The sequence below is a fragment of the Epinephelus lanceolatus genome, chromosome 18, assembly GCF_041903045.1.
Source record: "Epinephelus lanceolatus isolate andai-2023 chromosome 18, ASM4190304v1, whole genome shotgun sequence".
NCBI lineage: Eukaryota > Metazoa > Chordata > Actinopteri > Perciformes > Serranidae > Epinephelus > Epinephelus lanceolatus.
Window position 1 is genome coordinate 15129240 of NC_135751.1, and position 14730 is coordinate 15143969.

The 14730-nt window shown below is 42.3% G+C and overlaps 1 protein-coding gene across 3 annotated transcripts in view; it reads left to right on the top strand.

The window, feature by feature from the left end:
- asic2 (acid-sensing (proton-gated) ion channel 2) overlaps nt 1–14730 on the top strand; it is a 582019-nt gene that overhangs the window by 546789 nt on the left and 20500 nt on the right. For all 3 annotated transcript variants that reach the window (XM_033644500.2, XM_033644498.2, XM_033644497.2), the window contains 3 exons: nt 2304–2431; nt 11655–11805; nt 12118–12174. In XM_033644500.2, the coding sequence (XP_033500391.1) occupies nt 2304–2431; nt 11655–11805; nt 12118–12174 (336 nt within the window). The remainder of the gene's footprint in view (nt 1–2303; nt 2432–11654; nt 11806–12117; nt 12175–14730) is intronic.

Consider the following 14730-nt stretch of genomic DNA (forward strand, 5'->3'; position numbering starts at 1 on the left):
CCAAGTCATATCATCTGACCTGAATCCAACTGAGCATGCGTTTCTCTTGCTGAAGCCAAAACTGAGGGCAAAACATCCAAAACACAAGCAGGAAGTGCAGACGGCTACAGTAAAGGGCTGGTAGAGCTTCACCAGGGAAGAAGCCCAGCATCTGGTGATGCCTATGTGTCCAACACTTCAGGCAGTCATTGACTGTAAAGGATTTGCAACCAAGTATTAAAACCGACTGTTTAATTGATGATTATGTTAATTTGTCCAAATACTTATGAGCCCTTAAAGTCGGGGGACTGTGTGAAGAAATGCTTGTCATTCCTACACGGTTCATACTACATTTTTGAAAAAAGCCTTAAATGAAAGCTGAGAGTCTGCACTTTAAGCAGGTATTCATTGTTTCATTTAAAACCCATTGTGGTGGTGTACAGAGCCAAAATGATGACAACTGTATCATTGTCCAAATAATTATGGACCTGACTGTATAATGACTATGAAGAGACACTAAATGACTACAAAGAGACATAAAAGGACTAAGAAGAGACTCAAAATGACTAAAAAACATAAAATAATTACGAAGAGACACACAATTAACTAAAAAAAGAGGCTAAACATCAATGAAGTCTGTGTTTCTTGCTCCTGTGTAGGAAAGGTGGTGGGGCCTTTTGCATATCTGTGCCCAGGGAACCATTGTCCCGTAATCCACCCATGTTTATGACTGTCACTATACTTTGTGTTTTTACCTTTTTACTTTTCCTCTATATGTATAATATTGTAGCTTGTCACACTGTAAATAGATGTTTGGTATTTATGCAGTCCCACTACACCTGGGGAATGTGGTGGACTGCAACTCACATCCTCTCCGTAATCAAGAAGGCTTCTCTTTGTCACAAAACGGTTTGCCTGATCAAGGTTTACTAAGTAAAATACCAATAAACTTGTTTCTTTTTAAAGTTAGACAGCGTGTGGGAGTATGTCTGCAAATTGTTTCCCACTCGTCCCTCTCCTGTGCATCTGTTTTGAAATAGATGTGCAAAGTATTCTCCTGCTCTTCTACACATACTTATACAGAATACTATATGCAGAATACTGCCTTAAAAATGTTGTACTGTAGTCGCCTTTCCCTTTGTGTACAATAAATGATGTCAGTTCAATTAAACTTTGTTTGTGCTAAACACGCAGAACGCTAATAGCTTACTAATGGCACAGCGAATGCATTTTAAAGGACAAGTCACAGAGTGGGAAGAGACAGGAAGGACATAAAAGTTGTCTGTCTTATACAAGTACAAGACCTTCATTACACAGGACATGATGCTATATTTTACAGAAGCGAACGGACACTGCACAGGAAAGGACACAACAGTGATTTAACTCCACACACACATCTAAACACAGAGTCAGCAGGCTGTCATCAGCGTGCACATTTTATGCACTCTTTATTTCTGACAAAAACAGACTCTGATTATCTCTCTCAAACAGCCAATGCTCTTTTACCCACACAGAAAAACACACACTTATTCGGAATTGTGGTTTTCAAACACCCACAGCCTTGAAAAAGGCAGGTTTGAGCCCTTCGTATATTCTTTAACGTGAATGCATCCAAGCTGTCAGCGTATCTGGCACTGCAGATGTTTGATTGATGAGAGTATCATAGTAGGGTAATACTGCTATGTATGTATGTGTGTGTCGTTTGTGGATTTGTGAGGCTGGACGTGTTGAAAGGCTTCGCTGTCCATTGGTTGCAGAGCACCTCGAGGTGTCCGGCTGATCGTCTGGCAGGGGAAAGCCTTGATTGAATGTCTGGGAGCTCACCACTGAAAGTGAGGACATGGAGAGAGAACATTATCGATTTCTACAAAGACCGCTCTCTCTTTTCCCGTAACTGTTATGGCTCTCTTCGTCCTTGCCCATGACTGTGCGAGTGTTTGTGCATACGAGTGCTCTGAATGGCAGGATAAAGGTCCTTTGATCTATGGCGTCAACGCCGAGCCTTTCTTCTTCTCACCTGTGTTTGATGTCGAGACAAATGGGGCGGCACGCCTCGGAGTGTTTGTGTTATAATAAAGAATCTTAAAACCTTTGAGTCAAAGGAGCCAAATGTTTCAAACAGGAAATTCAGTTTTCAACTCTCTGCAGAAGCATCTGTTGAGTGTAAACAGCTTTTTCACCCTCGACTCCCTGAGCACTTTATCTGAATCAGTCAAAAATCCGAAGACATTTAAGTTTTTTTTTTTCTTCTCCTGCACATTTCTGTTTGTTTATTGACTGCATTAATCATCTAACCGGGTCTCCCAATCTGTCTTCCTTTCCAGAGGATACAGCCTTTGAGGCAGGTGTGCGGGTGCAGATCCACAGTCAGGCAGAGCCCCCGTTCGTACACGAGCTGGGATTTGGCGTGGCCCCCGGCTTCCAGACTTTTGTAGCCACACAGGAGCAGAGGGTAGGTGTCCATGACTTCCTCTTATACACAGTTAATAGCTTTTTTTTTTTTTTTCCCATTTCTCCTCCTCGTGCTGTTTTCCACTTTTAATCCACATGTTCAGCTTATCGGTCAGAGATTTAAAAAAAAAAAACAAAAAAAAAAAAACCCTCTGTGATAAATTACTTGCCATACGAGGCATGATGGGATTGCATGCGTGCATGTGTGTGAGTGTGTGTCCCAGTACCCTCTAGACCCTGAATTGGCCCTTGCGGTCTCTTGGGGATGGTTGACTGACAAATGATAACTTCCCCTGCCATCAGCAGCTGTGACCTTGTTGGCAGAGAGGTGCTTCACTCCAACTCAGCCCCCCATCAATCAAACTGAAGCTTTGTCCCATCGCACAAGGCCGATATTAAAGGCTGCAGGTCTCACAGATATATACAGCCAAAGGTATTTAATGCAAATAGCCTTTTCTCCGTCACCAGAAGCCGCTACTTCACAAGTTTTTTCCAGTTTTTCTCTCTGAGTTTCAGTGAAGGTGTTCCCACACTGCCAGGCAGAGTGTCTCTATATTGTGACTCCTCTCAGGCGTGTCAGTTAGGAATCCATTTTACCAGGGTTATTAGTTCTGTCTCGCGTTGTAACTGTTTTTGTCTCCATTTCTTTGTTTTTCTTGCTGTCTACCTCTTTCACTTTCCCTGCTCCCAAGTTAAGCTTTTGAAAATGTATTGTCTGGCTCAGCGGTGGGAGCTGACTAGATTGCCCTTCTTTTAGCAGACAGATTTCTGTCAAGATAAATCCGATGCCTTTTCATTTTTAAAATGGCCTCTGTCTCTGGCATATCAATGCAGTCTCTGCAAACAGCTGCGAAGAGTGAGTGTTTACAAGCATTTAAACCTGCGATAGCTGTTTTTTTGGTCACATGGGGGCAGCAGAAACAAGTTGTGAACACGACACTGACATATTAACCCATTTTAAATTGATGTGGGGAGCAAACAGTCACCTACTTACTCATTCAGCAGATACAGAATAACATTTGCATTAATTTGGAGTCGTGTTTCTGGCCACCTGGCAAATGTGAGCGTATTCCACTAAATATCTGTCTCTTTAGCCACTAAATGCGCCGCTTTGTTTACCAGCTAGTTGTTAACTTTTAACTTTTTTTAGAGCTTTTTTACTGAAAACAGCTGCCTGCTGCATTAAAAAACAAAACTATGAGAGTGGTTAGAGTGAAGCTGAAAGGCACTATAAAGCTATGTAGAGATGAGGGGAACTGCAGAGTTGTTTTTTGTGGGTTCATCACGACTCTGTATGGAGTGCATGGCGTAGGTGTCTCTCTGTTCAGCTTAAAGCTAGACTGGCTCGGCTGCTCAAAGATTGTGGGTCAAACACTTGAGTTTCCAAACTGTGTAAACTAAAAGAATGTTGTCTTTGGCTGGTAATACTACATCTGACCCTTTTCACATTTTATTTGAAAGATAAGTTCTTGCCATCCCACAGACAATTTAGAATCTCACAGGCGAGATTGAACAGGTTGAGGAACTCTTTTGTCCTTTTGTGAAACTACTAAATCAGAGTCTGAGTTCTTTGTTCGATTAAAAGTACACGACTACAAGGAAGCTGTCAGGCCATCAGAATCAGAATGCCTTTTATTGTCATTGTATCATGAAAAAAACGCAACCAAATTAGGAGAGCTACTTCTGAAGGGTGCAGACAGTTAAAAACCATATCCTCCATACATTCAACCATCAAGTCGCCACAATAATAATTTATAAACAATAAATAAGTGTATTAATCATAACGATGGGAAAGGGAGAGTTTTGCTGTGACAGCAGGTGGATGAAAGGCCAGATGGTTACAGCTAATGGTGCATTTTCACATTTTAAATAATTCCATCCAAAGTTCAACTACAACTGAAGCAAATACAAAGTAGCCTCTAAACGCTTCCACCACAAAACATCTGATTACTTGTTAAACTGTGTGCTTCCATCCACCTGTTTTAACCTCTTGCACTCCACCCCCATTTTTTAGCGAAAACGCCTAAAATGACATACCGAAATTAAAATGACTGTAGCCTCTGAACCGCTCTGACTACATGCATGGATGAGGTCTTGCCAGAAGGCAAACTCTCTGAAGTTTCTTGTGTAAGTGTTAGAAACACTCTAGGTGATACAGAGACAGAGTAATGGGCCTCTGAAGTCAGTAAAAAGTTGAAGATTTTGCCTAAAATAAAATAAAAAATGATTTTTCAGGATGAATAACTGTCTGTGGCTTCATCTGAGCAGGTAAATGACAATGTGGGGCTGTAGGCACACTATCAATGAACATTTGTTTCAGGTTTGAAGAAGACTGCTCAAAGTATGACCATTCTACAATGTTTTTTACATGAAAAGATCCAGGCGGAGCTCCAAATGACAGAGCGCTCACTCCGCTTCAAAACAGTACTGTCAGTGATCAAACAACACTCAGCCAGCTTCAAACATCGTACCTTATTGAAATCAGGCGTGATTATGATAGCTGATGTTGTTTATGACAGAAACACCATAAAATATCACCAAATAAAGCCACATGAAATGTGAAAGTTGTGATCCTACTTTCTAGGAGGTATATCTCAGCCAAAAATAGTGGTAGGAGTGAGACTCTTACCTTTTATAAACCAGCTACGTATCCATTGACGGCTCCGCATGAGATCGCGAGTAATCCTGTAACTTTTCCCCTCGAAAAATGGCATGACATGACTTGTCACCACTCATCGCGATTTTGGACTTCGTGTATTTAGGCTGCTCTGGTGCGAAAACCTTAAGGAATAAAAGAAAAACGATGACGGATTCAGGAAGCCGAGAGCTCCCTGAATCCGGTGATACCAAGCATCACATGGTTTGATGACGTAGTGCGCCTGTGAGATCCCATTTAACAGAGGAGGGAGGGAGCGCGGACGCCGGCGTCTGAACAGTTTGTGCATGAAAAACACTTTAGTGGAAATGCCCAAAGTTTTTAAAAAAATTGAGATATATATATAAAAAAAAAAAGGTTTTTACGCTTGAGGGAGGTGGAAAAATTGGTCTATCGATAAAAGGTAAATGCAACAAAGTGCAGTGGAATCAAATTATCGTTGTAATCGTCATTGCATAGGTCACTGCAACCTCTATTTGTCATTTTAGTTGTTCAGAATGCTCTATTTCCATTGTCCAGTGTGGCCTTTCGTGGTTTGACATTTAAGGTTTGACTGGCTCTCTTTCAATTTAGGGTTTGTACTGTCATAAAAAAACTGGAAAAGTCATGGTCATTAAAAACAGCAATTTCCAGGCCTGTGGAAGGTTTGGGGAAAATAAAAAATAAAAAATAAAAAAAAGTTTTGGAAAAGTCATGGAAATCAGCTTCACAAATACGTGTTTAATAGAGTATATATACTGTATATACAGTGTTAATGTTTGGGCATTCGCAGAACCCATCAGCTGTATTCGGTGTCTGACTTCCGGCAGATGGTGATACAACCTCTGGGGGCAGACCCCCGATTTTTTGGCATTTCAGTTTGATTTGGGCAGAGGAGGCGAATTTCTGTTTCCCACTTCCGTTTATATATAAGTAAATATGCTGAACCATTGCAATGGATTCAGAGTTTGCAGTGACGCCAATTATGTTCCACCTCGTTAGTTCACCGCACGGACAGTTTAACCTGGCAACAACTGCAGCCGGCTCAAACGTGATTGGTCAATATCACGCAGACTACAAACAGCCTACAACCGGAAACCAAGGCTCTTCCGCTCTTCTTCTGGAGGCAAGATCTCCGGGTTTGCCTACAGACTCTACAGTGGTGTAAGAAGTTACAATGGGCCCCAGTGCACACTTTCATGACGGGCCCAAGTGCACGCTATCGTGCTGGTATTGTCTAGACACAAATAAAGACTTGACATTGGAGAATATCAACATACAAATTATGTAGCAATCATCATCTATAGCTGACAAAAAAAACAAGGAAAGTAAGAAAATAATTGAATTGAATAGTTTTTATAATCTAGTGCCGCTGTCACGGTGGTGTAGTGGTTAGCATTGTCACCTCACAGCAGGAGGGTTCCTGGTTCAAACCCAGGTTGGAAGATCCCTTCTATGCAGAGTTTGCATGTTCTCCCCGTGTCAGTGTGGGTTTTCTCCAGGTATAGATCTATAGATTTTATAGCATATATAGAAATAGCATATACTTTTTGTTTTAGATAGCTACTGAGAAAGGAAACCATGACACAGATGGATTTGCCACTATTTTTAAATCAATAATCATCTTTATTTATCATTTATCTTTGAACATAGGTATATTTCAAAGGTGGCAATCTCAATCACTTGCGGTGACCTGCTCTCTCTATGGGCCCCTCCACCCCAGGCGCCCCAGTGCAGCCTGCCTGCACTGTCTATAATTACACCCCTGGGCAGATCAGTATGTTACTTGACGTTAGGTCGTTCCACGCATGGGTAATGTCAGACTTCCGGAGTTGCAGCTTCTACTGTGACACCTGACTGGAGAATTAGTACCTACCTACCGCTTATCTCGATGAACTAGCTCCCAGTATTTGCATAACAATCGTGGATGGAAAACTGCATAAATTTGTATTTTCTTTTGCAGATTTTCTGAAAATTTGGTTAAAATTTGCACAACATTTGGATAGGAGCCTGACTGTTTTACAGATGAGGCATTTACAGTGACCAGCCTTACAGTGCATGTAAACACCCTCAGCTCCCTGGTTTCTCAGGTGCACACAAACATACTGAATGTGAGTGACTGAAATTGCACAAAAAAGGACTTCAGTTGTAATTTCAAAAACTTTTCTTCAGCATAATTGAGTTGAAGCCTCGTCTCACTACATCACAGCTCAGTGTGGAGCTGCGATGCGGAGTCACCTCAGCGGTAGGCAGGAAGGAGAAGAGGATGAGATCTAGCCAGTGATGTTTAGGCCTCCTGGGTAATGAGCCTCCAGGGTTTCTGTCTCTGCTCATCTGTCAGCCCACTTCTGTGTGACTGGCAGGGGTGACGGCAGTCCCTCCTCTGCTCGCCCGCCTGCCTGCTGCGGAAACACTGCCCCTCTCCACAAGCCCGCACAGTGGGGAACACAGCAAATTTAGCTGCAGCTAATTAATGCAGAACTGCACTTTGTATCAGAAGTCTGGGAAAATCCCTCCTGCTGTGAGATGTTCCCACCTGCCTCTTCAAGCTTCTCCTTCTTCTGTAGAAACCCGGAGAGCACTTTCAAATGTGTCCAAAAAAAATTCTGATAATGATGATTGGGTAGAGTATCTGGGTCAGAGATTTGGGATGGGGCCGTGTGGAGTGTGTTACAAAAAAAACCTGGTGATTAGTGGATCTTTGTAATGGATAGCAATCAGTCTGCCTGTGAAAATGACTTTGACAAAGAGTTTAAATGAGCTCATTTTGGCTAATAATGTTGGGCTGGGATCAAAGCAGTTCAATCAAGTGAGCTAAAGGCACAGAGTACGCAGCTCATAGTCGGGGCTGAATGAGTTTTCACACGCAGGCAGGACATTTTGAATTTTAACTCCCCAGAAAGAAATTGCCCTTCTTTGGGCTTTTGACTGAAGCTGAGAGGGCACGCCGTTACCTTGGTTGAGGAAGTCATTCTTCCCAAGGATGAAAAAAGTCTATATTATACCATTATTCCTTTGCTGCCTCTTGATTCAAGCTCAGGGTCATTGTATATCAGTTTAGCTCTGCAGAGGGCATTTAAGAAAAAAACTGTGGCTCTATTCTGTACACCAATTTAATGTTAAGGTCCTGCTCAAACTCTACAGTTTCCATTTCCGCTCACCCAACCGGCGCTAATACAATAACCTTATTAAAAGCCACCCTGTTCTCATATCAACTTTTTTTAACAATGTCCCCTGCTGACCAACTTGTAAAGCCTAATTAAAGCATTGCTCCGGTACAACAGGGGAACAGAACATTGATTAATAACACCCCGAGTGGAGCACAGGCCTCGTCTCTTATTAGATAGACCATAATCAGGTCAACAGGTCCCAACTCAGTGAAAAGTGATATCGAGCACCTTGGATTATCTGATTACAGAGAAATAATCAGATCTGGAATCAGCCCCAGCAGACTCTAATTAGGCCAGAAATGAAGATTAGCCGAGGTGTGAAGGTGATTGTAAAGGTTAAGGATTGCTTAGAAGCACCTTTCTTAAGTCCCTAATAAATTAATAGCATATGGATGTCGGCATTCATTGCTTGCACTCGCTGCCAGCTTCAGGGAGGGAATGTTTAATTATCACAGGAGACATTGTAGCCGAGCCCAGAAATAGCCAGAGGCTTTTGGACACTGAAATATTCAGCATACTAGATTGGTGTTTGGATTGCATTTTAAATTTATTGTCCTAAGTGTCTGGTGAAGTGATCTGAAGACCTGAAGCATCGAACTCCCCAGAAGAAGAGATACACCATCGCCTGAGAGGAGGGGCAGGGTTTCAAATTCTGTCGGTGCTAACAAGCAAACTGGCCAAATTTCACCTGGCAGGATGTTATGTTTTGCCTCATCCAAAAAAATTGCTCCTTTGGCAGAGGGGGAGGCCTCAGTTGGGATGCATTGTGATGACAATGAAGGGAACTGGGGAACAGAGGGTGGTGGGTGATGGATGCAGAGTGCACAGCTAGAGCGCGCTGCCTGTGTTTTGGAGCAGATGGGCCTCCACACTGCTCGGCCCGGTGTCCCTCGTTCTTCATCTGCTGTCCCAGTCCTCGGAGCCACAGGAGCAGGAGGAGAACATTTGGAGTTTTTGTGCTCCCATCGCCGGGTGTTGTGAGATTTTTCTGACAGAGTCTGGCTATCTGTTGAATTGTTTTCCGCACCGCCTGGTTTGTTGTGAGGCTCTTCTGCTTCTCTGTACTGGCTGGGTTTCAAGGACTAAGGAATGCGTTTTGGAGAGCTGCTGTCGGGATCTGTCCACATTATACATGGATTTTCTGTGTAAATGTGTGTGGGCAGGAAGTCATGAAAAGTCTTAAAAAAGTCCTTAAAAAGTTTGTTTTTTTGATGTTGTTGTTGTTATTGTTGGTTGGGCACAGTTACATGAGTTCTAACTTTTGTTTGTTTGTGTTTGCGGGCTGTTGGCAGGCCCACACACAGGAATGGCTGAGCCCCTGAGTAGGTCCAGCACATTTTTTTTTCCACAATGGTTGCATACAAATTTAGAGGCAGTTTTCATTTTGAAACAGGCTCCATTTCACTAAAGCAACAATGAATACAATGTTAATTTTTGTTTGACAGAAAGGGAATCCAGGCACTTTGAAAAAATATAGGAAAACAAGAATGTAAATATTAAAAAGCCTTTATTGTAGAGGATAAATCATTAAATGAACCAACATGTTTCGACAACTGCAGGTCTTCGTCAGGGCTTTGAAAACACACAACACAGATATGGCCCCACCTATATAGTGGCAGGAACCAATCAGAGGCCATCACATGACCCATATAATGGCATGACAAGTGAAACAAATAGACAATAATGAAAAAATAACAAGGTAACAACACACCCAGAAAAAAATAATTAAAATATATACACACCCATAGGCTGTAAGAAAAATGGCGAAGCTTGTAGAGAGTAATGGTAAATCACAAAAAGACAAAGTTAAGTGGAAGCATATCTTGCGTTATCTTCTCAGACCGGGCGGGATCACAGCGTCTCCAAATGAATGATGTCAAATTGGTCTGAGTGTGGCTAGCACCGCTAGCAGCAGCAGCAGCCGTCGTTCCATGCAGGTTAACATCCAAATGCTTGAGTTGAATGTGGTTGCGCATCACTCAAGTCCAGTGATATACATACCTGTTTTTTTCTGACACGGCCTACATGCTACATTGTTTTCATTTTCTAGATCAAAGTACTGCCAAACCATGCTGGTTTTGCAAGAGGACATCTCTCCAATTTCCCACCGTGCTGTTTTAAAACTCCAGTCTACTGTGGGGAGGGGGACTGCTGTCGACAGCTCTGTAGCCCCCACTAGTGGCGGGCAGCTGCATGACAGTTAAGCGGCCTTGTACATGAATAAAACACTAATTGATTTAACCGACTAATATTTCTGGTGCCAACAAGCAAGGGGGCAGTTGTTTAACCAAGACGTCTAGCCTTGGGGTAGTCGCAATTTTTGTTCTAATGGCATATTTAGGCTCAGCAAGGTGATCCCTCAAGTGTCTTTTTGTACCACCTATGTAGAAAAAGTCTTCCACACATGGACAAGTCAGACGGTAAATAACAAAAGTTGTGTTGCAGTGTATAAAATCATTTACTTTTTCCATACACAAAATGTTTAGTTTGCATAACGTTGTCACAGAAAGGGCAATCCATACATTTAAAAGTGCCAAAAGGTTTGGATAAGTGCTTTTTTTGTCTGCTGGAAGATGTGAATGCAAAAGTCTGCACCTAAGTGTGGGTTCAGGATTGACTTTACTTTAAAAAGTATCACTCTCACTAATGGCCCAATTATGTTTGACAATACGTTTGATTTGTTCAGCATGTATACCGTATGCGGTGACAAAAAATGGATGAGACTGATGTGCAGGCTTCGGCCTGATGTTTTTTGTTTTGAAGAAGTGTATCATGCTTTTTTTTTGTGGTTTAATAGATAATGATGAATACTTTGGTCCAAATTAAAATTTGGTTAATGCTGCTTGCAGCTCAGCCTAAGAAAGCTTTCCCTTTTTTACCCCCTGACGAACAGCCCTGGCTGTCTAGAGACTTCTTGTGCTTACAGCAGGCTGTTTAATCCTTTTTTGAGCAGTTTTAACTATGCACAATTGGACCTACAGCAAGCACTGTTGGAAACAGTACCGAGGAAGCTCATCAACCCATAATGGGCAAGTGTCAATTTCAGCAAATCCTTGGATTCATTTAAATTGATTGTCTTTTAATAGGTTAATCAAATCAAATTTCGGCTGCTTTTCTGGGTCCAAATCATGTTAATTAATAATTATATCACTAGGAGTCATTGTTATATACATTACAGCTTGGAAGCCTTGCCAAAATGTGATATGAATGTAAATAAATTCATGTACTTAATAAATAATTCTTAAACACCCCAGTATGACCATGAAAAGGTATTAAATTGCACTCCATGTGGTATTAGGAAGGTCTGAAAACCACTGCAGCAATTCTGTGTGTGTGTATGTGTGTGTGTGTGTGTGTGTGTGTGTGTTTAAGAAAAAACATCCTTTAACTAACTCCCACACCTCCTTCCTCACCTGTAGCTGACCTACCTGCCTCCCCCGTGGGGAGAGTGCGAGTCAAAGGCTCTGGAGTCGGGCTTTTTCCAGGTCTACAGTGTAACTGCCTGCAGGATCGACTGTGAAACACGTTACATCGTGGAGAACTGCAACTGCAGGATGGTGCACATGCCCGGTAAGCACTGCTGCTGCTCTGACTTCAGCACATAAACCTTTTTGGAGCTGTATCGATCATGCATTCATCAACAGGGATTTTGATCAAGGTTGCAATATTTTGAGACTTAGAGCATTGAGAGGCCTCATATTGATATGACAGGTCAATACTGGATTAGGTGCTGGCATTTAAAGAAGACTTGGGATTACATGTCTGGCAGGGAAAAGGTGCTGCGCCTCACATATTGTTTCTACACTCTTCCAGGTGCCTTTCAAGAACTTAATGTTTAAACACCGCCATTGACTGAATTCTCCCCATTCACACTGTTCCTAGGTGATGCTTCTTACTGCACGCCTGAGCAGTACAAAGACTGCGCTGAGCCTGCCCTCGGTAAGTCTGCATATACACACGACACAAGACAGAACACACGTATGCTGTATTTTCTGGTTTACATATCATTATTTGCCACGGCAGAGGATTAGGATTATCTTTTTTTCCTGTTGATACAGAGCTTTAATGCTAAACGTGCTTTAAAGATGAGCAACACCACTGAGACTTATAAGCTTGAGACGGCTCATCTTAAGAGCAGCTACAGTGTATGATTATGAACGTCAAAGCACTGCAGTAGGAAACAAGTCTGCTTTGGAAACGGGTGATTGCTGCCATCACACTGTCTTCTCTGTGCGTCATCATTTAAATAGCAAATTGCACAGTGGAGGAATAATTCAGCATGTAGACTCTGTGGGCACACTGCAGCACTCTCAGTGCAAAGTGTGTGTGTCACTACTAAACTTTCTGATTTATCAAGAGAACAGGCCTCATCTCAGTATTTCCCCTTGTGTGTGAAGAGCTCATCAAGTCAGTAACCAACATCAGAGCAGACAGGGACTGCAGTGTTAGAGCTCAATTTAATGGCTGGATGGTCAGATAGATAATGGGTCATATTTCCTGCATTGAGGTAAATTAAACAGCTATATGAGAGGGTTTTGGCAGCCTCTCTCCCATTCCTTCAAAGTCAAGATTTTATATTAACTTTGTCAGTTTTATTAAATGTTGGCTCGTCCTGCTTTTTAAAGATACTGATCTGATTTTCTTTGTTTGGACTTTTTATGGAACTGCCGTAATGTCTTGGCTTAATATTTTACCTTTTTCCAAAGCCGTACACTCGAGAGAGAGACTCATGAAATTCAGATGAGACAGTTTCTTTGTGATTTTATCTAAATTAAATTCCTTGGAAAGTGTTTAAAAGTCAAGAGTTTAGCCTTCCAAAGCAGCAAGATCATAGGGAGATGTTTTCTTATCTGTTTCCTGTATTTGATTATCGTGTTAAAGGTCACAAAGTCGGCCGGGGACTATCTCACACTATCCGTTCTGATCCAGTGTTACATCATAATACTGGATGACACTTAAAGGGGGTGTACCACATGACATAGCTGATGTGCTCCACTGCAAGAAATGTGATTTATTTGGTCAGCTTGTGTTTTTCCCTTACATATTTCTGATGCCTGTTAAGAGTGAAGGAAATGTAAGGATGTTGAAGAAAGACTCTCAGTAGTCTCCTCCTTTTCAGTAACACACATCTAACAAAGCCATTACGCTGCAGACCTTCTGTTCACCGCATTCCCTGCTCTGTGTGACTCATTGCACATAAAAACAGCTGTAGTTTCCTATTCAGTAATGAAACAAGGAAACAATGTTGAAAGTTACCTGAGTGTGACTCCAGAACTGTAAGTATGTGTGGAGCCCACAGTCACTCTGTATCAGAAAATAAATGAAAGGCTGTAAACACAGACACAGAGGGGGAAACATAATTAAAGCATGATACTGCCTGATCATGTACGGTACGTCTTTAGTGTTGCTGTGGTGATATCAGAGAATAAGAGCTCAACCATAGATTGGAACTCCTGTTTGCCTTTTTGATTGAATGGAAATCCAGCTTTAATTATTCTCAGATATTTTCAGACTGGGCTCTCTGTTCCCTTTTGGATTGGATGTCTTATTTTTGTTTCTGTGCCAGTGAGAGCTGGGACAGGAGGCATAATGTGTTCGGATTCTCCGTCCATCCCATTCTAGTGAACGCCATATCTCTGGAACCCCTCGAGAAAATGTCCTCAAATTTGGCACAAACATCCACCTGGGCTCTGGTGATGAAGTGATTAGATCCAAAAGGTCAATTTCACTGTGCCACCATAATGTTTTCTGGCCATTATTCAAGATCATAACTCAGGAACAGAAGCAGAGACATTTGGTCAGATATTAGATTGGTGACACTAATCTTGGGTGCCCACTTTGAAACTGTGCTGATTGTGTAGATCTTCTGTGCTGCCGGGTTGAAGCTCAATATTTGAAGCATTGTCTACTGTCATGGCTACAGCTTTGGGTTCTGTCCTGTTTCTCTGGTAGTCCATCACAAGTTCATTGATTTTACTGATAATGTGCTTTAGGTGATGTCATTGCAGTATGTGACAAAGCTCTCTATCAGTGCTCTGTACCCCTTTGTAAAAACAGTCTCTAATGCCAGATCACACTACACAATCTGGAAATCCATCGGTAAAAATTTGTTTTCTTCCTTTACCTCTGGAGGCACTGCCCGGAGTTTTTCGACTAACGGAAGTGCAGGGGCCTCGGGGATCGCTCACCCCCTTCACTTCCAGCGATGCCCCCAGTGTTACACTCCGACCTGCAACTCGAACCAAGTGGCGGTAAAAACGTTGCTGCTAATGCCCTTTTTTTCCTGTCGTGAGGAGTGGAAGGTGTGCTGGTGGATGCACAATGCTTGTAAGTTGTGCTGTTGTCCATGTTTTTCACGTTGACGAGATGGCGTTTTGGGTGGAGTGGTCGCCATGGACGCGGAGCTTGCTGTTTCTGTAGGTACACATTTCCTGGGGACACCTGCATTTCTCGGCCCCGCCCCCTCCATTGTGATGTTGTCTTTCATACAGGGCT